Genomic DNA, 23,497 nt, shown 5'->3' with positions numbered 1-23,497 from the left:
GAGACAGGAGAGGAACAATATATATGTTTAGTACTATTAAAAACTGAGCATGTCAACAAATGGATGTCGGCATCTACTATCTTTGCCAGAGAGTCAAAACTTCAAAGCCATATTATACAAAAAGACTTAAGGGATTTTTCATTCTTTCTTGTTTCAGAAAAAAACTCATATAATAGAACAGCTCTGTTTCCTGGTAACTCTGATTTATTTTATTTTTTTTTTACATTTTTGAGTTTTTACCTAAAAGTAATGCAGAGAAAGGCAGCACTGACATAGTAAAATGCTGGTCTCAATATCAAAAAGACTTGGATTCAAGTGCCATCTTTGACACATAGTGGCTGTATGACTCTGGACAGTGACTAAGCCTCCCAGGGATCCAAGAGACTCCATGAGTATATATTATAACTAAAGTGCCAATCAGCATTGGAAAAGGAAGTTTTCTCCCTGGACTCTCCTTACATTGATAATAAGACAAATAAAATAAATAAAACAAGATAAAGGTAGACATGATTGTATCTATAAAGAATAATAACAAAAGATTTCATGTCAGAGTGAAAAATCAATGCTCATGTTTTCCTATACCTATACAGGTGTGATTGGCTTTACCATTCATAAGAATAAGGTGCTTTATTAAAAGTAGCAATTTTCTCTCCAAGTTGCATTGATAATGCTAAAATTGTACTGTTGTTGTTTAGTCATTTTTTAATCATTCTTTATCTGATTCAGGATGATTCTTTGTGACTCCTTTTGGAGTTTGCTTGGCAAAGACACTGGAATAGTTTGCTATTTTCTTCTCCTTATCATTTTACAACTAAGGAAACTGAGGCAAATGAAAAATGACTTGATTCTAAGCAAGGGTCATACACCTAGTGTTTGAGGCCAGATATGAAATTAGGAATCTTTTGGACTCCAGATACCAGCCCTTTGCCACTTAGATGTCTGTATAGGAACTACAACAGAATTTTTTAAAAGTTTTATTTCAAAGCTGAGAATAGAGCCTGAGAAAAGCAGACATCAATTTTTAATGGAAGCAGGTAACACCAGTTGTGTATACTACAAATTCCAGAAAATTATTAGCTCTTTTTCCTATCACAACTCCCTAAGCTCTTCAAACAAACCATGTTCTTCTGCATGGAAGACTTAAGAGTAATCCATTAGTCATGAGCAAGTGGATTTTTATGACAGTTTTCTACCATCAATCATATACATGCCATTTTCAGCAACTTCAAGAAAAATATAAAGAATTTAGAGTCCCCACATGCTGTGCATTTGTGAACTATAGAAAAACATTCAATTTGGTGGAAACAATGGCAGTATTGAAAACACTGAATGATCTTGTATATATCCAGCATGTTAACATCAATAAGGAGATACAGTACTTGCAGAACTGTGTTGAATCATCATTCAAAAAAGCATTAGACAGAGGGTACAATCTTCACTAAATTATTTGTAGTTATCGTGGAAGTAATGCTGTGGCACTGTGACTGGAAAATCAGAGCTATGACTGATGGTGAACCCTTCTAACATTTATTTTGATCAAACAACTGTGTTTTATTAGCATGAGTCAAGCTATAGTAGCTGTTGAGAGTGACCGATCACTTAGGGTAGATCAGTGATTAAAGATCGATATTGCTGGACAAACACAGAACATATAAATAGCTAGAAGATGAAGAAGACAGTGGAATCAGTCACCAAAATTTGGCAGCATATACTAAAAAATAGGTCAGAAGATGTAAAATTTATCTTCAATTATTTCAGTTATACCTATTAAGTGACCATATATAGATTAAGGGGTAAATGTTGTAAAAGAAAGTGTGGTCTTTAATGACTAATTCATCAGAATGTTCCCCAAATGAAAAGGAAAAAAAGCTAATTTTCGAAGGTTTTGTACTATATTGGAAAGAATGAAGTTCATCTAGACATCAGAGATGATTATGTGTTAGAAACTGCCTATCATAGGAAAAGACATGGGATGGGTTATATTTTAGCGAAGACTGACAATAGACTTGCTACCTACCTAATAGATTAGATAATACAGAATTACAAAAAGCCAGTCAGGCAGCTGAAAACTCAAAGGGACAAGGTATTTAAACAGAGATGGAAACAGTATAGAATCTCTAATTCTGTTTGATTTTGACAGCAATATAACTACAGGTGAATATGAACAGACTTCTAAAGGAGTAGGTTTTTCCTTGTGTTTTGGTATAATATGAATACCGAATATTCCTAAGCCCCAGGTAAAAGTTGTACATTAGCCAGATAATATTCAACAGGTAACAAAACATAATGTATAGGTCTCTCAGACTGTAAGACCTGGTTTTGTGTCTTGCTTCTGATACACCAGAAAGTTCCTATACTAATGAAATTGGAGGTTCTGATGCATATTGTATATTGTATTTATGTATTAACATATCATACACCTTCATGCATCGCATTAAATTTTAATCAATCTGTATCTACTGACCATCTTCTGAATACAAGGAACAATGGTATGGAAATTTTGTTTCCATACACAGAAGAAAAATATTGTATGCCTATGTAAGTCTAAAGTAAAAGTAGAAACAAATTCTGAAATCCTTTGACCACCTTGCCAAAAAGAATGAAATAAGATTGTTAAAGGAGGAAATCTAGACTAGCTAAGAAATCGGTAGAAATAAATGAAAATGAGCATACTGGTATTCTGCAATTTGCTTTTTTTTTTTTTTTTCCAATAGCTAAAATATGAGAAACACAATCCAAATGATTTTTCTTTTTCAATTGTAGATGGAAGGATAGCATTGCCATCAATTCCAGATTCCAAATAAAATCCACATTTTACCTTCTATCTTCAAAGTGGAACTCCTGTTGGAATCACCTCTGCTGGTGCTTTAAAGGTCACCTTCAGAGTGAAGTAGCAGACTAGAACTTTAGCAGATCTGCTAGCGCTTTAAGGTATCCTGCTAAAGTTCTAGTCTGCTGTTTCACTCTGTAGGTGACCCTTAAAGCATTAGCAGAGGTGACTATACGGCAGAGTATAAGCTTTGGCACGTCCTTCTTTGACGAAATGTGATATAGGGCAAAGAAAAAGGGTTTTGGAGACAGAAAAGCTCCATTTGAATCCCGGCTCTACTATTTATTGCCTGCATGACTGAGCATATTGTCTTAACTTCTCTGACCTGTTTCTTTTTCTATACAACAAAAAGGGTTGCATTGAGGCCTTTTAAAGGTGTTCTTCCATCATTAAATGGCATAATTCTAAGAGTAACCCAAGTAAACAAGTAGGGAGCACATTCACAAACAGTTAACCATCAAAAGAGTATATGTGGTAATACATAAACACCATCTAAAATGTGGAAGAGTCCTAGTTAAAGCAGTCTGTCCTGGGGCAGCTAGATGGTGTAGTGGTAAGAGTTCAAATCTGGCCTCAGACACTTAACATTTTCTAGCTGTGTGACCCTGGGCAAGTCACTTAACCCTAATTGCCTCAAAAAATAAAAACAAAAGGAGATTGTCTTAGTCCCCTTAATGTTGCTACTTTCTCTCCATTGATAATCTTAAACTATCTTGTGTTTCTCTTATTTGTACATAGTTGTTCGCATGCAACCTTCCTGTCTCCCTATTAAACTGCTCTCCTTGAGAGTAGGAACTATTTTTTGCTTTCTTTATATCAGTGCTTAGCACAGTGCCTGGCCTATAGTGTGCAATAAATAAATTAGTACTGAATGACTAATCTATATTGACGGAGGCAATACTTATATTTGATGAAATGAAGAATTCCAGATAGAATCTTATTGGTAACAGATTTAGATCAGAGGATCTTCACCTAGGACCTTTGAACTTTTTGTTTGAATATTTTGATAACCATATTCCAATATAATTCTATAATTATAATTCTATTTTATACATTGAAAAAAATATTCTGATAAAGGGTTCATACCTTTACCAGATTTACATGACATTAAAAAAAAAAAAAAAAAAAGTTAAGAATCCTTACTTTAAATGACCCTGCAATAAGAATGAACCCTTAATATGGTTTCCAAATTTTGACTACACAAAAATATCTGATTTTTAAAAATTGATGCTAAGTAAAATTTGTCAATTATTCCATGTTCAATAACATATAATCTATCTGTAATTATTGGGAAAATGAAATATTCTCTGTGTGGATTTTTCAAGTAACTTATTCCCTTTTGAAGGCTGAAATAAAAACAAAAACAAAAACCTTTTTTTGATAGAAGTCTTCCCAAGATATCAAAGAATTCCCTGTCTTCTTAAACTATTCTATATTTCACAAAGCTAATTATGACTCAGGGTCATAATTATAAATTGTTATTGTATTGTGTTATAATAGTACAGTAGAAACCACTGGAGTGCACCTGCATTTTTATGATACTTTACTGGTTAAAGGCTTCCTTTTTTGTTTTCCTTGTTTCCTTACTGTCAGGTTGCCAGTTTTTACTTTCCCACTGTTGTTTGAGGTCATACTGGAGGTCCTCAGAGATTGGATGACCTTTATTCAAGATGTTACAAAAAGGATCTAAATCAAGTCCAAGAGGAATGGTAACATTAGCAAGGATAACCCAGGTTTCAGAGGATACTAGATCAGGAGTGGTCAGAAGCAAATGATAATGACAATGTTTTCATGGGCTACAACCACACCACAGAAGCTTCAGACTACATGCTACAACTTCCTATTCTGAATGGTACTAAGCCAGATTAGACTTGACAAAAAGAGCGTGTCTATCCCAGTGACCTACCAGCCTCACTCCTTGTGGGCTTATGTGAAGATTGGTTTTCTGATTTCCATGTGTCGATTCAGTATCACCTACCCACTGTGGGTGGGCTTTCATTTTTTTGGATTGAAATGAATGGACTTTGGAACAACTATTATAGCAATTTCGATTTTTTTTTCCTTAGTTCATTCAAAGTAACACAAATAAATGAGGATACCACAGTGTCCATACTTAGCTACATACAATCCTATTAACAGAAGATTTTTTTATAGTTCTAAATTCAAGTAAAGCTGATTTAGCATACACATCTATAAGCAAGAAAATATTTTTGCCTATTTTTAAACTTCATTAACTAAATTTATTTGGGAAAATTCTATTGGAATGGTGAACAGGAAATTCCCAAACTTTCTATGCTATTTTTAGTCAGATTTAGCAGACATTATAGTATTAAGAAATATCTGTTGGACTTCATATTTTAAAATTATTATACAGGTTGTTTCTGCAAGGAAAAAACAGCAGAAAATATAAGCAGACCCAGTGCATTTCCTTTTAACTATAGCAATAATGGCATACACCTATAGAGTGCTAAGTACTCTACATACATTCATTATCTTATCTGATATTCACAACTTTGTGAAATATTGTGCAAGTATTATTCATTATACAGAAGAAGAAACTGAGGCAGAAGGTAAAAGGATTTACCCAAAGTTACCAGTGGCAAAGTAAAGACTTCAATCCAGGTCTTTTCCTTTTAAGTTAGGTACTCACATTATAGTTGGACACCTTTACAGTAATTACATGAAAGTTTCTAAAATACTATAATTGCAACACTTTGGAATGCAATTGCCATGTAGTCAATTCCACATATAAACAAGAATGATAACATTAGGTAAATAAACGATGTAATAAAGCAAGAATATGTTAGTGCATTGGTTTTATTGATGGCAGAAATAACACAGTGCTTTGTTTTATATGTAAAAAGCATTTGCTTTATTGTAATTCAGAATATTTTCCCAAGCTTCTTTGTGGATCAATTGGATATTTTTTTTCTTCAATCCACCCCATCTTTCTTCAGATCACAATATCCACCACTTCTGCATGTTATTCTGAAGGGAAAGCTAGAGGTCCATCAACAGGTCTTGACCAGGATGGTTTAGTCAATGGCTTCTTTTGTTAGAAACTGCTATTTCTTTAAAGGGAGAGAAAGAAATGAGACATTAGATTCCCAAATGGATTTCCAAGAGATTTTATTCAAAATACATTGCTACTGAAACATATCTGTGAATCTAAAATACATTTACAAATATCAACAGACCTCAAAGAGAACAAATGGAACATTTTAAATCCAATCTATAAGCATAATTTTTATCAAGAAGTAAGTGAACAAAAGCAAAAGGTATTTTACAAAGATTACCTTCTTTCCCCCTACGGATTTTTAAAGTGTATTCCCCGCTATTAACACCTTCATTTTTAGTGTTAATGACTTTGGGGATTTAGATGAACTAAATAGCTTTTAGCAATGATAGTTTTAAAAGAATGACAAGGATCCTCTTTACTTTCCATTTGAACTGTTGTACTGGAAAGGATTTATTCCAAATGCTGTTTTTTGTTTTTCCCTTCTTACCAAGCTAGAAGCAAACTGTTTTTGGAGGGAAATGACAAACATAAAGGAAAAAGGAAAATGGTGAAAAGGGCATAGTCTTCACCCTATTTAATGACACAGATCCAAAGGCTAAATAAGGAACTGAATGACCAAAGACTGACCCAACAATGCTACTAACTAAAGCTGAATAGCTCATTATTATTAATTATTATTAATAAAGGTGAGGTTAAAGTACGTGTCTCTACATTCAGAGAGAACACCTCTACACAAAGAGATCTCTCTATCTCTCCACCTTTCAGAATTGTCTTTCTTTAAAGCTCCATTCACATGTCACCTACCTAAGAAGATTTGTCAATTCAATTTAATTGAAAAAGAGTTTTCTCCCTCCTCAATTTTCCTAGAATATTTTATCTTAATTTTTCTGTGTCCTGCCCCATTCCTCATCATATACAAGAATGAAAGCTATTTAGGGGCAAGAACTTTTCAGTTTTATCTTTGTATAACCCAGCTGAATACAGCAGGTGCATAATAAATGTTTTGTGTATTAAAATATATATGGGAGAGGAAGAAAGGAGATATGTTCTTCTCTAGAACATACTTACAATTAAAACCAGAAGCAGGAGCTAGGCTTTGGTGGGGAGAGGGAGAAGGGATATAAGGTGCAGGGAAGGAACAATAAGCAGCTAAGACTGCAGAGGCAGGAATGGAAGGAAGAAGGGGATATCATAAATACTTATACTTGGGAGTATCGGGAACTTGTGGGGTATTGTCCAGGTGCCTACAATTCCGGAGAGCCTAACCTCTTCAAAAACATGAATAAGTAGCAATAGGGTTATGTTAAGCACTTGGAAGTGATGAGGAGTAAACTGAGGTTCTAAACCGAGATGGGTCAGTTACTTTTCTCTCTTTCCTTCCTTCCCCAAAGTAACCAAGGGCGGGGTTCAGCAGCAAAGGAATTTGCTACTTAATGCTGTATGGAAACAAAGTTTTATTGATAGTAAAGAGATAGACAGACATTTGGCCTTCAGGAAGACCCAAACTGCCTGAAAGGGGGGACGTCAGTTGATGGGCATTTGGCTGGTATATATCAAATGCAAAAATTTCATTTTTCAGCCTTCCTTATATACATATATGATGACTAGAGTCATCAAAACAATGTTTGCACAGAGATGTTATCAAGAGGTTCCGGAGATATTTGTCAATAATACAAGAATTCTCTGTTGTTGTAAATAAGACAGGAATTTTCTTATTATTGTAAATAAGACAAAATTTTTCTATTATTATCTCCTTCAGTTTCTCCCCAGAAAGGAATTTCAGATCATTAGAATGGGGGGGCTGAAAACCGAAACTAGGCCAAAGGAAGTTGGAGATTAAACAAGAAATATCAAAGGGGGCTACCGCCCCCAACTGAAGGTTGAATGATTAGTCTGAAAGCAATGATGGGGAGAACAGAGGAAAAACTATCATTTTGGTCAGTGTCTTGTAATGAATAAATCTGAAAAATATTTGCAAAGCAGTATAATTAGGAAGGATTAGATAGTGTTTCAGGGGCTGTGCATAAAAGCATAAGATAATCAGTGTCTGCAAGGGCTAGTGTGGACTAGAAAACAAGGAGACTCCAGCATTGAATAATGATCTGAGAAAAGCTTTATGTGAGGGTAGGATGATAATATGGATCATATTCTCTCTTCAGCTGCCAAATTCCTCCCAGTTTTACTTTCAGGAAAAAATAGCACTGGAGAAGGGGTTTAGGGGAGAAGTAACAGGAAGGGAAAATTATAGTATGTGAAGAAAGCTTCTGATGGCTACTTTGCTAGGGTGGCTATTCTCAGGTAACCTTTCCTACATAAGGGACATGTGTAAGTTAATATTACCAAAGTATTGCTTGTAATTATTTATATATTTTACAAAGCTGATTGCTCATTAAAACTTAATATTCACGTAGTCCTATCCTAGGATCTTAAATCCATGTTCTAGAATCATATATGAAAATGTTTTTCTTCTAAGTACTGTGATGGGGGGACTAGTAGCATTCCAGTATATCTATCAAAATAGTTCATGAGTCTTTTCTAGATATACAAATTCTTATTCAATAAAGAGATTGGGCCACAAGGTTCCGACCAGCCCTGCAGGCATTGTTTCCTCCTCACAAAGCTATTCTGCTGGTGTCATTGATCAGTTCTGTGAAACAACTTCCCAAAGTGATAGGGTATGTGGTGCAGTCTGTCAGCAAAGCTGACATTTTGAAATGTAATTCCCACTGAATAAAAATGATTTCTTTAAAAACAAGCAAACAAAAGGTATTTCTTTAGTCAGTGTTCAGCCATCATCTTATAGGGTTTCCTGTCAATACATAAAAAGTGGTGCAGTTGGGCCTTTCTTCACCGGAAACAAATGAAAAAACAGGACAAGATGACAAAAGTCTTATCAGCACTTGCTGTAAGCAAAGTATCTGGAAGCTTTTTATTATTTTTTTTTTCCTTAGACTCAGTTTTCACAGTACTGTGTATCTCTCATAAAAGAAAGCTAGATGATGCAGTGGATATGAGTGTTAAGCCTGAAGTGAGGAAGACTCATATTCCTGAGTTCAAATCTGGCGTCAGATAATTAATAGCTGTGTGACCCAAGGCAAGTCACTTAACCCTGTGTGCTTCCGTTTTTTCATCTGTAAAATGAGCTGGCAAAGGAGATAGCAAACCACTCCAATATCTCTGTCAGCAAAACCCTAAATGACATCACAAAGAGTCAGACACAACTAAAAAATGACTGAATGAACAACAATCTCTCATATGCATTTACAATGTACTGTAACTATATATGCCATGTTGCCCTTCTAGACTATCATTCATGGTGGCAGCAACCATGTGTTACACAAATTTTGTATCTGTGCTGAGAACGGTACTCATATTTTAAGTAATAGTCTGCTTCAGGGATGGATGTAACCCTGAAGACTTGGAAGTGAAGTTGTTTAATAATAAATATGTTGAACTGAAGTCTTTTTATACAAATCTGCCTTTCCTTTTTTTTCTTCATATAAAATAGATCCCAGGTTTTGTTTTGTTTTTTTCAGTTGGAATTCTGCTTTGGCCTCTTAGTCAGCTGTTAAACCTCCAAGCTTTCCTCTTTTACAGTATCTCACAAAATCAGAGTAGTCAGTCATCTTTCTTTGCATCATTTTGATCATATTAATTTCCTACTTACAACTGCAGCTTGTACATTAAATTCAAACGCCTAATTATGTGCCTGAGGCTACTAATTACTGTTTGTTCATTTCTAATTCTTCCATTTCCCATTATACCTTAGTTCATAGTCTCTATACCAAACAAGTAAAATCACTCAGTGCCTCCCACACACTATTCTCATTCCTGTTTTCAAGCATGCCTTTGACCTTCCCTCTTCCAAAAAAACATTCTTCTCTACTCAATCGATTCTACCTTCCCTGTGTTAAAATTAGGACTCCAACTTTACCTACATAAAATCTTCTCAAAGTTATAAGTACCTTACTCCTGTTAATAGTTATTCCAGATATTTCTCAAAAGAGATATGGATAACGTTGTATTGCTCTAGTTGGTAACATATTACTGATCTCCTTGTACACTGGTTCTGTCACTTTCCTATCTATGTTATTCAGATCAAGTAACAAACTCTGTAGACCTCAGTTTCCACAATATATAAAAGGAAGAAGCTGGAATAGATTTCTTTCCTCTTTAGAAATCTATCATACTTGTCTCTTTCCTTAAACAACAGACCCATAGGTATCTGATATCTCCTCAGGCAGACCTCCATGTTACCTGGGACATTTGGGGCAAAATTTAAAGGTCCTGAATGCTGTTTATTCTTTTCTTGACCTGACTCACTTCTGGCTTGCTCCCATCCTTCAACCTATCTCCTAACCTTGCTCCCTAAGGTCTATGACCTGGTCCTGCTTCCTATTGTGGTCTGACTCATTTCCAGCTGTTACCGTGTTGCTTCCAAAACTATCAATTCACCTTTCAAGAATATGATTTTCATTTCTGTGGCAAATGCTCCCACACAGGTTTATCAGGATAGCAAAGGCGAAAGCCTGGGGCAAATAGGCAGACTCAAGGAATAAAGCAAGCACTAGTGATTAACAGGGTTAAACAAGAGGGCAACAGGGACAAGAAATACTTTAATTAACAAAGTTTCAATGTTTTATCCTATATTGATGAATATCTTCTCTTTTCATTTGCTACTGGTGTAACTCTGGGTAAGTTATATCATTCTTCTTAAACTTTTTCCACTTGCAACCCCTTTTCCTTTTCACCTGAGAAATTTTTATGTGACTGTGTGTGTGTGTGTGTGTGTGTGTGTGTGTGTGTGTGTGTGTGTGTGTGTAAAATAAGTATACGAATCAGAGATTCACTGATAATAAATCATAATTTCACAACCCCCATATTCAGTTATAAGACCCCATACAGGTTCACGAATCACAGTTTATAAGAAACTGGAAGTTATATCATGTCCCCTGGGTCTAAGCTTTCTTATTTGTAAAAGGAAGACATTTATACAATTGATCTTCCAAGTGTAAAACCCTGTAATCTTTTTTGGAAGAGATTACTACAAAGTACTTTGCTTGTAGTATTCTTATCATCTCTAATAACAATTTCATTAAAGTAACAAGCAGCCAAAGAAGATGCTGAAAGCAAAGTGAGATTAAAACTATTGGTTGAAAAATATTTGAAGTACAAAATATTTTAATCAATTTTAATGCTAATAACTTCTAGACTAAAAAAAGGATAGGAAAATCTTTTTTATAAAGGGAATTAAAATAAAGTTTTTAGGCATACTAACAAAACTAAATTTTGAAATATTACCATTTCATATTCCAGACAGCACATTGAAAGGGATTTTTTTCCCCTGTTTCATGAGTCTTTATAAGCTTTCTCTTCAATTAAAATGAAAATACCGTTAAGTGATACATACATTTTCCCCAGCTGAGCTTTAATCACCAACCTCAAAGCACATATGTTTGGATTATTCTCTTATTCAGCTTGTTTTTGGCAATAAAATCTTTATAATGATAGCATTGGTTGCCAGGAAAAAAAAAAATTCCTCTGATATCAGGTATCAAAAATTCTCTAGGTATTTCACTAAACTAAACTAACAACTACTACACTAAAAGAAAGCAAGCACTCTCAGCACAGTGCCAACTGTGCAGCACAGGCAATCCTGATGAAACTGCAATTCCATACGAAAGTTTGAGAGAGTTTATAGGCTATCATATACAAAAATGTATACAATTTGCCTTGGAGAACCAGAGAGCTGAAGGATTCCTGCATTATCTTAACATATATTTCAACAAATCTAAAAGACCTAATATAGCCAGATGTTTTCTCAGCTTTCATAAAAATTACTAAGTGTTTATCAAGCACCTAATACTATGTGCCATATGATGAAAAGGAATCTGTGTAGAAGCTTAGTGGAGCTTCCTAAAGATTACTTGGTTAATTTTTGGCATACAATAGAAAATGCCATCATGGTCAAGGAAGTTCTCTTGTATGATATTTTGGGCAATTAGTCATTTATCTACTCAGGAAATATGAGTTGGGTGATCTCAGCTAATTGGTTTACATCTTCTCTTCTGTTAACTAGAGTTTCTTTTTATTTCTTAATTGTCCTGATTCATACCATGCTTGTTTTTAAGTTTCTATCAATCTGTTTCAAAAGTAGGAAAGGAAAAAAAGCTTACATATATCAAAGAAGTATGTGTTAGACTCAAAAAATCCAAAAATAAAAGTGAAAAATTAAATGTACTGATACTGTATTTTCTGAGATCATTCAAAAACCATTAGTCAACATTTATTGAACATCTATTCTGTGCAAACTCTTCAAGGTTCTAAGGAGAATACAAAATAAATAAAAGGAAAAAAAGGGGTAGTCTCTACTTTTAAATGTTCTTAGATATAATTTTTTATTATAGCTTTTTATTTACAAGATATATGCATAGGTAATTTTTCAGCATTGACAGTTGCAAAATCTTTTGTTCTAATTTTTCCCCTCTTTCCCCCACCCCCTCTCCCAGATGGCAGGTAGACCAATACATGTTAAATATGTTAAAGTATATGTTAAATACAATATATGTATGCATGTCCATAAATTATTTGCTGCACAAAAAGAATTGGACTTTGAAATAGTGTACAATTAACCTGTGAAAAAAATCAAAAATACAGGCGGACAAAAATAGAGGGATTGGGAATTCTTAGATATAATTTCTAACACTATGAAGAGCTTCAGAAGATAAAACTAATGTACATAAGATCTTAGCGATAGAGAATTTGAATGACAAGACAAAACAAGGTGGTGGTTCAGGAAAATACACCCTAAATGACAAATGGATCAAAAAGAACATGGCTAAAGAGTATACAAAAAGGTTGTATATAGAATTTCTGAAGATTTTTCAATGGAGGATTGAACTAAAAATTATTGCTGGCATCACTACTATTTCTAATTTGACAGGCAACTTCTCCCAGTACTAGTTAGAGATTAAATTTGAAATAGTAGACATTTAAAAATAAAAGAACTGCCCCAATGACTGGTATGGCTTCAAGATGTATCAGGCCCCTCCCCCTATATCTTTTCCATCTGTTTTAATGATGCTAATTTTCAAGAAACCTTTCTCTTTCCAAAACTCTTTAAAACAAAGGCTGCATGGTGACAGTCCAGGAAATAATCTTGTTACCTTCATTTCATTCCTAAAGTTATACTGAAAAGTTCTTTTTCTTCCTTCAAATGCTGTGAAATTATGTGAAAGGTAAAGCCAATTTTCACTTATCCAGAACAGTGGATTTTCCCTACTTTTCCTTTTTCCTGCATTTGCTCCCCACTGTTCAACTTTTGGCTATTTCCCTATTGGCAAGTATAACCAGGAATTGGGGGGCAAGATCAGAGAAAAACAAAAAAAATCACTTTTATTTAGCATATCTTTGTCTTCCTTAACAGTTATGGGAAATGGAAAAAATGGTTAAGGATCACATAATTAAATATAATGTTTCTGTGGTTTTAAGATATTTGTGTTTTTCATATGCTTTATTATTTAACATGCTGTCAAAAGTGTGGCTAAATAGGAACATTATTTTCCTTATATGAAAGACATTACATGATGCCATAATTACCTGTCTGCTCAGTTTCTAGCCCGGGGAGGCTGGTAAAATTGCTGGGTTGGCCTTGTTGATCGCCTAGGTTGGCCATCACCCCCTCTTCGGAACTCAAGTGTTTGATCATAGGTACCTTCTTCTTCTTCCTGTATGCAAACAGCATGGATTTAAAAGTTCAAGAGAACTTGGAGATGCATCAACCATATACATAGTTATACCTTATCAATTATTATCAAACTATCCCTGGGTTGACATTTGCCAATTTTTGCCAAGGAGGGAAGAAAAATAAAGAAGGACAATTAAAATCTAAGTACTTGGGAATAAGAGCAAAATTTATAACATAATATTAAAAAATAATATTTGTATTCTAAAATATTAGCATTAGTCCCTCAGTTTAAATTGAGAGTACATAATTAACATGCAGGAAACTGAGAATTTTAGTCAATTTTTCTGGCATACTGTGGCTCATAAAAATTTCTAGTTGTTTACTATAGGTGGGATTTATAGAAGTTAAAGAACATTTTACCAACTATCTGCAATCATTTGACATACTCTTCCATGTAATTAAAAATATTATATCTGGAGAGAGGAAAAAATTAAATAGCTTTAAATGAAGTGATAAGAATGTGTTCTATGTATTAAGGAAGTCGTATTTGAAAGAGATTACTAAGGTAAGAAAGCCCTTCCTATTTTTTTTTTCCTTCTTCATTTTCTTTTCTAATGAGAATACAGATTTATCAGTTTAAGGAACAGAGCTGGAAAATTAAGATAAGCAGATTAAATAATAGAAGGGGAATATTAAATTATGATATTTAAAAATAACTTAAAAGCAACAAAAGGTCCAAAGTCACAGGAGTGTCTGACACATTTCAATTAATTTTCTAAAATTCAATGTACTAATAAAATTATCTTCTCAATTAGAGAAAAAAATAAGGTTCTTCAAATTGTTTACAAAAGGAACAAAATCTCTTTTACTAAGTTCAGAATTTAAAGTTACAAAATTATATTTTTAGAGAATAATGGGTTGCATTATTTTAGGAATTTATCTCTTTTAAATGAATTTCTGCTATACCTTTTCCCATTATATTCCAATTAATAATACAGGAAACTATAGACTAAAGGATAAGGTCTTATCATTAAATCTTTTACAAATATGACTATAGTAATTTTACCGAATATAAAAAGATTTGATTAGAATCTATTATTTAAGTTATATTAAATATTAACATATGCTTACTAATATTCATTTTTAACCACATAAAATCATTAAATTTGAGGATATTATTCCAATTTTACACAGCACAATGGCTTGAGAAGTTATGATTTTGCCCTAGGTAACTGAGTAAGAAAACTGGAATTAGAATGCCAATGTTGTCAGGCTAAACAATTTAATCCTTCCAGACACTTTATAGCCAAAAAAAGAATAATCCTCCTTTAGGGCTACCTAAAAATCTAATAGAACAGAGGAATCTCACATAACATATTTGGTGCAATACAATAAATACATTGTAGAAATGAAGCTCTAGATCAACTCTTTTCTATGGAATTTTTCATTAGTGATCAATCTCAAAACGTTTGGATACATCAATTCTGTACTTTAGTAAGGCAATATTAGTGCTGGAAGATAAAAGAGAAAGAGTGTTCAAGGCAGAGAAGAGAATTTTTTTCTCATTCTAGCTGCTGCTCTAAATGGTCACAGTCAAATATAGCTTAATGTGAAAAGGAGCTATTTAATTTTATGAGAAAGGCAACATTTGTAGCTTTGCATATTAATATGGAGGGAAAAATTATATTTGGTACTACAGGAGATAAGATAATTATTTCAGTCATCAGGAAGGAATATTATTTTATACACATATAGCACTGCAGAAGTAGCTAAGGGTGCTTGTTATTGAGGGCATCTAAAACTCTGTGATTACCAATCCTATAGACACTGCCAAAATGGTAGAATTCTACATTTCCTTGAAAGAAAGAAGTAGGTCTATTTGGTCAATAATTCTTATTTTAGCTAAAAGATTCACAGACTCAGGAGACCAGAGCTAATTAACTGATTTAATAAAAACTGATAACAGTAATGGATAGTCTTTTACAATAGGAAAGATGAGATTCTTTTATGCCGTTGTGATTTCACTGTATCTTTAAAAAATAAAGAGAAGGTAGGAAGAAAATTTTTAGAATTTCCATTAGAATCTAAAGTATACATTTATCCTTTCCTCAGTTGTATTCTCTCTTCTTTCCCCATCCCCCTTACTTTTTTTTCTTCTTTCCTTCATTCCTTCCATCCACAGACTTTCCCAAGCAGATGTGGAAGAACTCTAGTTACCCCTACAGCACTCTCCTTAAGTCAGTGACTAACTCATTGAACTAAACTGAAATTAAAGCCAAATTAGATAGCACAGAATTTATGTTAGGATATTTATAAGTTTTATATTTTAATATAATTTCCTGTGCTCATAATCCCTGTCAATCATCTTACTAAATATTTTGCAGTAAAATACATGATTTGATGTGCAGAGAGAAATTTTTATATTTCAATTTTGAAATTCTGGACTATGAGAAATTTTAGAAACTATTTTAGAACTTGAAATGACTTTAGAGATAATCCATTCTGATTCATTCATTCTCTATTGGAGGAAAGTAAGGTCCAGGAGTGAAGTATGATCCAAGATCATAGCGAGCAAATAACTGCAGGTACTAGGTTAACACTATTGGCAACCAGTCAAGTGTTCTTAAAATAAATTAAAAAAAAAATACTGTACCCCCCCCAACTTTTAATATTTAAGTATAATTCATAATTACTTATTTCATTCAACAAAAATTTACAAATATTATATGCCAGACAATTTAACATGGTTAAATAAGACATAGTTCCTGTCCTTAAGAAGCTTACTATCTCATAGGATTAACATGCCAGTACCCAATGAGGCATAGAAAAGTTGATATAAGAATTTTTAAGAGGGAGAAAGAAATGAAGTGTGCCTTTATTTGAAATATATTTCAATTATTTTTGCTTTTTAATCAATTTTTTTAAACTTCTGGTCTCTGAATATTGAATAAATGCTTTAAAACTCATAATGTAATCAAGAGTCACTGATTTACTGTTCATTGCTCAAAACAATCATGAACAAGTGATGTTTTGGGGAGGAATGATCACAGGATTTGCTCAAAAAATGAAATATCCTCAAAAGCATCTCTTAAATACATCTGACAAGCAACAGCTATTACCTTGAATCTTCACCTAAGTACTAACATAAACTGTATATTAATGATTTAGCATTTCTATAGTGCTTTAAGATTTGTAAAGTTTTTTTACATATTTTCCCTAAATTGCTCACTCAACAACTCCAAGAGGAAGGTGCTGTTAAAACTTCTTTAAGCATCTGATGCAGAATTTGAACTCAAATTTTCTTGATTCCCAAGTCCAGCACTCTATGCACTGTACTATCTAGTCATATAAAAAATATGAAGTGGAAACTCTGTGGCTAGATGCCCCATGGCATCTCAAATTCAACATATCCAAATCGGAACTCATTTTCCTCCTCCAAATCTAACCCTCTTCCAAATGTTCTTTTTTCTGCTGAATTCACAATTCATACTTTCCATCTCTCTCACCTTCTATGGCTAGTGGACAAATCTTGTTAACTCTGCCTCCAATATTATTAAACATAGTCAAAGACTTGCTTTTCATTTTTGTAGCAGAGCACTATAAAAATATGCATGAGCAAGACAATCTTTTTTTCCCAATGGGAAAATAAAACTTTATGGTTTAACATAACTTAATGAATTAACTAAACTAAATTATAAGCCCTTAGTACTATTCTAATAATCATAAATTTGTTAAATGACAATGACATAATAGAATCACTGAGGCAGAAGGGAGTTCAGAAGTCAACTAATGTAATCTATAACTAGATGAGTCATCCCTCTCAGTATCTCCCCAACTTGAATTTTGGAGACTTTTACTTGCCAAGGCAACTCATTCCATTTTTTGATATCTTTAATTACTTACTTATGACCATCTTCAAGCACTTATCATTCCCCTTCCCCCATCCCCCTTTCCAAGCATAAGTCTTCCCTTCTCCAAGTCAAACATCACCAGTTTCTTCAACTGAATCTCATGAGAAGATTTCAAGTTTCTTTATTATCCTTCTAGCCATTGTCGATGCCCTACCCAGAACAATTCACATAATGTAGATGTGAGTTAACCAGGGCAAACTGGTAACTATGTCTCTCAGGAATTGTTGCCTAGCAATGCATCACTGATTTTGTACATGAGGATTAAAAAAAAAAAACTTTTTTCCACAAGTGTTGAACAAGATATGACCTACAAGACCAGTGTTTGCTTAATCTTTGTTATTAACTCATTGGGTGTTCTTGTGCAACTTTTTGCTTAGATTTTTCTGAATTTCAGCATCCTCACCTATAAAACAACCCACATCAGACCTCTAAAGTTCTAGATGACCTTTATGCTTCTTCCCGGCTCTAAACCCTATGATACTATAAATTTCAGACAATAATACTTGAATTATGTACCTTACAGAAAAGTACTTTGCAGGTCAAATAAGATAATGTACTTAAAAGTATTGATGTATTTTATGAGATGATGAGATGATGCATTTTATAATCCATAAAGTGCTAGGGATATGTTTTTCTCTAGCACTTTATGCTAAAAGACCTTAAGGCTACTTACAAAATCAAAGAATTCTAAAAATAGATGGGACCTCAGAAATCATCATAAGGTGAACCCTTTCTACAATATTCCCAACAAATAATTATCCAATTTCTCTTTATGTTATGTATTGAGCAAAACTCTCTCTAAAATGGATCTGATTTTTCTTGGTATCAATGTTTTATTTTTATAGAATTTATATAACTAGAAATTTACATAAATTACATGGTAGCTCAATTACTTACTAGGGCTATTATTTTCTGAGATTTCAATGAGTTCTTTTAAAGATTATCCTAAGAATTATGAATAAAACAATTTCTTCAAATCTATATTTCTTTGGAAATGTTAGTGACCAATATTACTCTGCACTTATTTATATGAGGATTGTTTACTAGGTAGATTATTCACTGAAGATTTTTAATGATCCTGACTGTATTCCTCATCCCCCATAAGTTCCTATATACTTAGGAAGTATAAATTCACTTAATACAATCATAAAAATATATAAAGGTTTACAACATATTCTACATATATTATCTCATAAGCCATATATGGTTAAAAAAAATCAGGGTGCTATAGAGAATATCCCCAAAGTCTTAGTCCAGTTTTAAGCTTTAATAGCTTAGTTAATAAAAAGCTTTTAAAATAATATTCTAATAGTAGTTATTAAATATGATTTTTAAACAGTAACCAAAGCTTAAACTGGACTAAGATAAGCCATTAAAGCTAAATTAGACTTAAGCTTTGGGGACAAAAAAATTTATACACACACACACACACACACACACACACACACACACACACACACACACATAAAAAAATTACATTCCAAGGGTAAAATTAAAATTTAAAAGATTTTTGGCATAATTTACTGCTTGGGATTGATTGTCCTACTGCTCCAATTTATTGGAATGATCAAAACTTGAAAGTATTAGGGAAAGGATCACAATCACATGTCTTATTGTTCTTAAACATGATGGATAGATCTAATTTGTGGGTATGAAAAAAGTTCTCATTAGCATAAATACTGGTCCTCATCTGACTAAATAGTTTTGCTTAAGAAAGATATATAAATTAAATTAAAATGTTTGAATTGTCAACATAAATAAGATTTTTTAATATAAGCATATGGGGAGACAGCTATAATGTAGGGATAAGAGCACTGGATTGGACAAAAGTGGTCTGATTATAAATGCCAGCTCTGCCACTTACAAATAATACTAGATTTAGAGGCAGAGGACCTGGATTCAAATTCCTGTGTGAATAAATCATATCACCACTCTGAAATTCTTTATCTGTAAGCAGAGCCTCTAAGGTCTCTTCCAGTTATAAATACTAAAAGCCTATGACTGTGTGGCTGTGGTCAAGTCACAATCCTTAGTAAAATCAGAACAATAATAACAAAAGTACTATGTTAGCATAGGAATCAAATGAGAATATAAATTGCAAAATGGTACGTAAATATTAGCTGTTATCATTATTTTATTCTTAAATTTTAAAAAAATTAATTTATATCCATCTGAAAAATAAAAACATGAGCTAAAGTCAAAAGTTCATATACTTAAATTTAAGTGTTAGTAAGTTTTATTATAATTAAATCTGTTCTCTCTCTGTCTCTCTCTGGCAATTGGAATTAAGTGACTTGCCCAAGGTCACACAGCTAGGACGCTTAAAGTGTCTGAGGACATATGTGAACTCAGGTCCTCCTGACTTCAGGGCTGGTGCTCTATCTGCTGCACTACCTAGCTGGCCCTCTTCTAATTTCTCTTAACAGAAATTGGAGCAAAAGAAAAATCAAATTTAAGGAAAGAATCAAACAAATGAAGCCATAAAATCTCTACAATTATAAGGCCAGTCAAAGAGGGGAAAGTTTTGTCTAAAATCTTATTTACAAGTAATAGTAATTTCCTAAGATAATATTCTTCACTACAAAAAGAGATAATGTGAAATTTTTTAGCTCAATTTTTGTGCAAAGTGACCTGGATCATATGAATAAAGAATATCACTCTTCAAAAGGTATTATTTTTCTTTCATTCCAGGGGAAATAATTGTATGGGGTTCATCAATAGAAGAAAAATTAGTAACAAGCATTACATAAAATATTTTTTATTAAGCTAGAGCTATAAGCCTTATTAGCACGAAAGCTGAATTTCTATTAGCTACATCAGAGTGAAAATCAAGTATCTATAACAGAAAGCTAAAAATACTCTAACTTGATTTATATGATTAACCTGTTTGAATATCCTGCCTTTAAATCAAATAATTACCTTAAAAATTGAGCAAGTGTCATAAAAAGACATAAGTGAGACAACATATAAATATGTAAGTATAGAACCAAAAATCGTGAGAAAAATACACTTATTTTATTTGGCTCAGGAATTTACAGCTGAATTTACACACTGCAAACTATGATTGTAAAGCTAACTGCCAAAGTTAGTTGAATGAACTAAGATATATGGGTACTTGTAGTTGCTACATACAATAATACCCTTTCTCATTGTCACAGACATTTCTGGTACTTAGGCTGACATGAAAATATTAACCACTTTCACATAGATTAGCTACATTATTAACTGAGGTATTGTACAAGCATAATTTCATTCTAATCTCAAACCTGTAGTAGTAGGCTGCTCCGAGCCAGGGTTGGAGGACTATATCCTTTTACCAAGGTTCTTAGGAGAGAATAACTACATGTCTCCCTTCATATAAACACACAAACATGGACTTCTTAATTTCTCTGTTCTCTATCACTATTCCTGCAATCAAAGTAGTGACCACACTAAAAAAGGCATAGATAATTAAATGCTAAATATACCACATTTCAAAATTTATCTTATTTCTAAGTTTCATTTGCAGTGCCTGTCATTTTAATAGTAAACTTTTAATAAGATTTTTAGTTCACATTTTATAGTCTATTAATAAGCGTCACAAATGCTTATTGAAGAAACATTTGTTGAATGATTTTTGTATGGATAGCAACACTTCATAGAGAAAGGGCAAATGGATCAAGTCATGTTAGATATGAAATCATTCTAAAATAAAATTAGTTTATTTCCAATTATCAATTTTTAAGTTATTTAGATCCCTTCTCAAGTTCATTAATGTAACGGTAGAGTAAGAATTACTCTATAAACCAAACAAAAGGATTTTTAGATTTTTGGAGACTATAATTGTCACTAAAGTTGCCAGATCTGTTTCCTCATTTTCCTCATCTATAAAAAGGGGATGATAATAGAATCTTCAAGAATTGTTGTGAGGATCAAATGAGATAATAATTGTAAAGCACTCGGCAAAATGCCTGGTGCAAAGTAAGCATTATATAAATGTACAGAAACACACTGGTACAGAAGAAACACTGTGAGATCAATGATTACTGCTATATCAATTCTTTTAACCCCAGGTTTCTGTTCACTCTCCCAATGAGAAATCATAGGGAATAACAAAGATTTTTTGTCGTACCACAATCAATGATGTACTCTTTTGTGTGAAGAATATGATACTCAAATTTTCTATTATATCTGAATTATGGCAAAACAGATTTCTAAGATGTACTGTTAAAAATGAGGAATTCCTTTATGGGTGAAATATTATCTGAAAATCACAGTTTTTGCTATAATCCCAGTAATGTCAAATAAGGCAGGTATATTCAGAATAGGAAAAGTTGAAAGGTTTTTCTGTTTGAGCCAGAATAGAAATTGTCAATTTATTAAAAGCACTTATATACCAAAGGAACCCAAAAGATCTTTAAGGCTAATAGTTATACATAAAGAAAAAGGATATGAGATTTTAAAACTTTGTAGCAGACAATACTATTAGCATAAAAGAACTTGGTTCTTTCATTTTTTTTAAAGAAAAATCTATTTTATTCTAAAGAGACAGGGATTTTAATACTCAAAATGTGTTTCTGTACTCTTTCAGAACTTCATATTAAAGCTACATTTTAAGAATTCTACCATAGAAACATTATTCAATGAATGACAAAAATTAGCAATTAATTTTTTTTTAAAGGTAAGGATGAGGAGGAAGTGAGGAAATAGTTCTGTTTAAAAAGGAGAAAAGGAATTGAATTAATTTGGTAGGCTACTCTGGTTTGCACATTCCTGATTTGAAGGCCAGAGTGCATATTGCAAGGCCATTTGTAAGCATTTAGGTGTTTTGACCAAAAATTTTGCTAAAGAAAGGCATTTACTCGCTAAGGCTTTGTTATTCCTTGTGGGACTAGGAGAAAAGAATTGGACTAATTATGGTCAAAATAATAAAAATGTCACAAAGCTTATGTAAAAGGCATTAATATAATGCCCTCCCAACTACTAATGAAATCAACATCAAAAGAAACACTACATATTTTAGGTAAGGAAAAAAAAACTACTTCAAAGGGTACTAAATTGTTCACTACATAAATTAGATAAAAGAATGTGTCCTATAATCTGAAAATCTCTCGTTCATTCCTTTAAAAAGCATCCATAAAATGCCAACGAGGCGTAGGTATTTCATGTACCAACTTGGTGTCTCCAGGCTCCTAGGATACAAAGATGAAAAAACAACACTGTTATCTTCTTTCAAAGGGATTATAACTGAAAATAATGTGATGCAGAAGAAAGAATGCTGGACACACAGGTGAGAAGAGATCAAATCAAATCAGACTCTAGCAGGGTGTCCTTGATCAGAATTTCTCTTGGTCTAAGTTTCTTCATCTGGAAAAGGGAAATGATAGTAATTGCACTACTCACCTCAAATAACTGCTATGAAGAAAATACTTTTTAAAAAGCATTATTCAAATGTGAGTTCTCAAATACAATACATATTTTATATGGGAAATATCGAAGGTCTTTCTGTAATCTCAATTTATTCTCTGACACAAAAGCCCATCATTTATTTCAGTACAAATAGCTTCCTGGTGATGTTATATGACTGTGAATTATGGAATTCCACCATCTGTATAGAATCAAACTTGTGGTAAATGGAGAGACATATTGTGGCAAGTGGAGAGAACATGAAGTTAGGTTATAAGATATTTCAAATGATTACTTGTTAACAAGAAGAAGCATAAAAGATATGATCCAGGAAGAATATAGCCAAAAAAGATTAGAGGATCAAAGATTCAGAGTTGCCTTCTAGTCTAATTCTTTCATTCTACAATAAGGAACTGAGGCTCAAGAATAAGTAATTTATCCACAAGAAACTAATGAGTATTTCAGGTAGATTTTAAACACAGGTCTTCCTGATTTCACATTGAACAGTATCTACTAAATCTTACAGTATAAAAGGACTACTCAAGTAAATAAAGTAAGTGCGAATAAGGGATAACAGCCTGCCAGCCTGAGTGATACAAAATAATTCAGAGAAAGATAAAGACTTAAATAAAACCTCTCCTACTCTAGGTAAATCCTCTATGAAG

General features: G+C 32.9%; 1 protein-coding gene across 1 annotated transcript in view; it reads right to left on the bottom strand.

The window, feature by feature from the left end:
- Window positions 1-5,631: 5,631 nt before the first annotated feature.
- The window catches only part of TDRD3 (tudor domain containing 3), a 170,778-nt gene continuing 152,912 nt past the window's right edge, over window positions 5,632-23,497 (bottom strand). The window contains exons 13-14 of the mRNA XM_074299217.1: window positions 13,449-13,576; window positions 5,632-5,901 (exon numbers count right to left, since the gene is read on the bottom strand). Of these exons, the coding sequence (XP_074155318.1) occupies window positions 13,457-13,576 (120 nt within the window). The 3' untranslated portion in view covers window positions 5,632-5,901; window positions 13,449-13,456. The remainder of the gene's footprint in view (window positions 5,902-13,448; window positions 13,577-23,497) is intronic.

The sequence above is a fragment of the Sminthopsis crassicaudata genome, chromosome 3, assembly GCF_048593235.1.
Source record: "Sminthopsis crassicaudata isolate SCR6 chromosome 3, ASM4859323v1, whole genome shotgun sequence".
In the NCBI taxonomy this organism is placed as follows: Eukaryota; Metazoa; Chordata; class Mammalia; order Dasyuromorphia; family Dasyuridae; genus Sminthopsis; species Sminthopsis crassicaudata.
The sequence above is the reverse complement of the archived record's forward strand: the minus strand, read 5'-3'. Positions and strand labels throughout refer to the sequence as shown.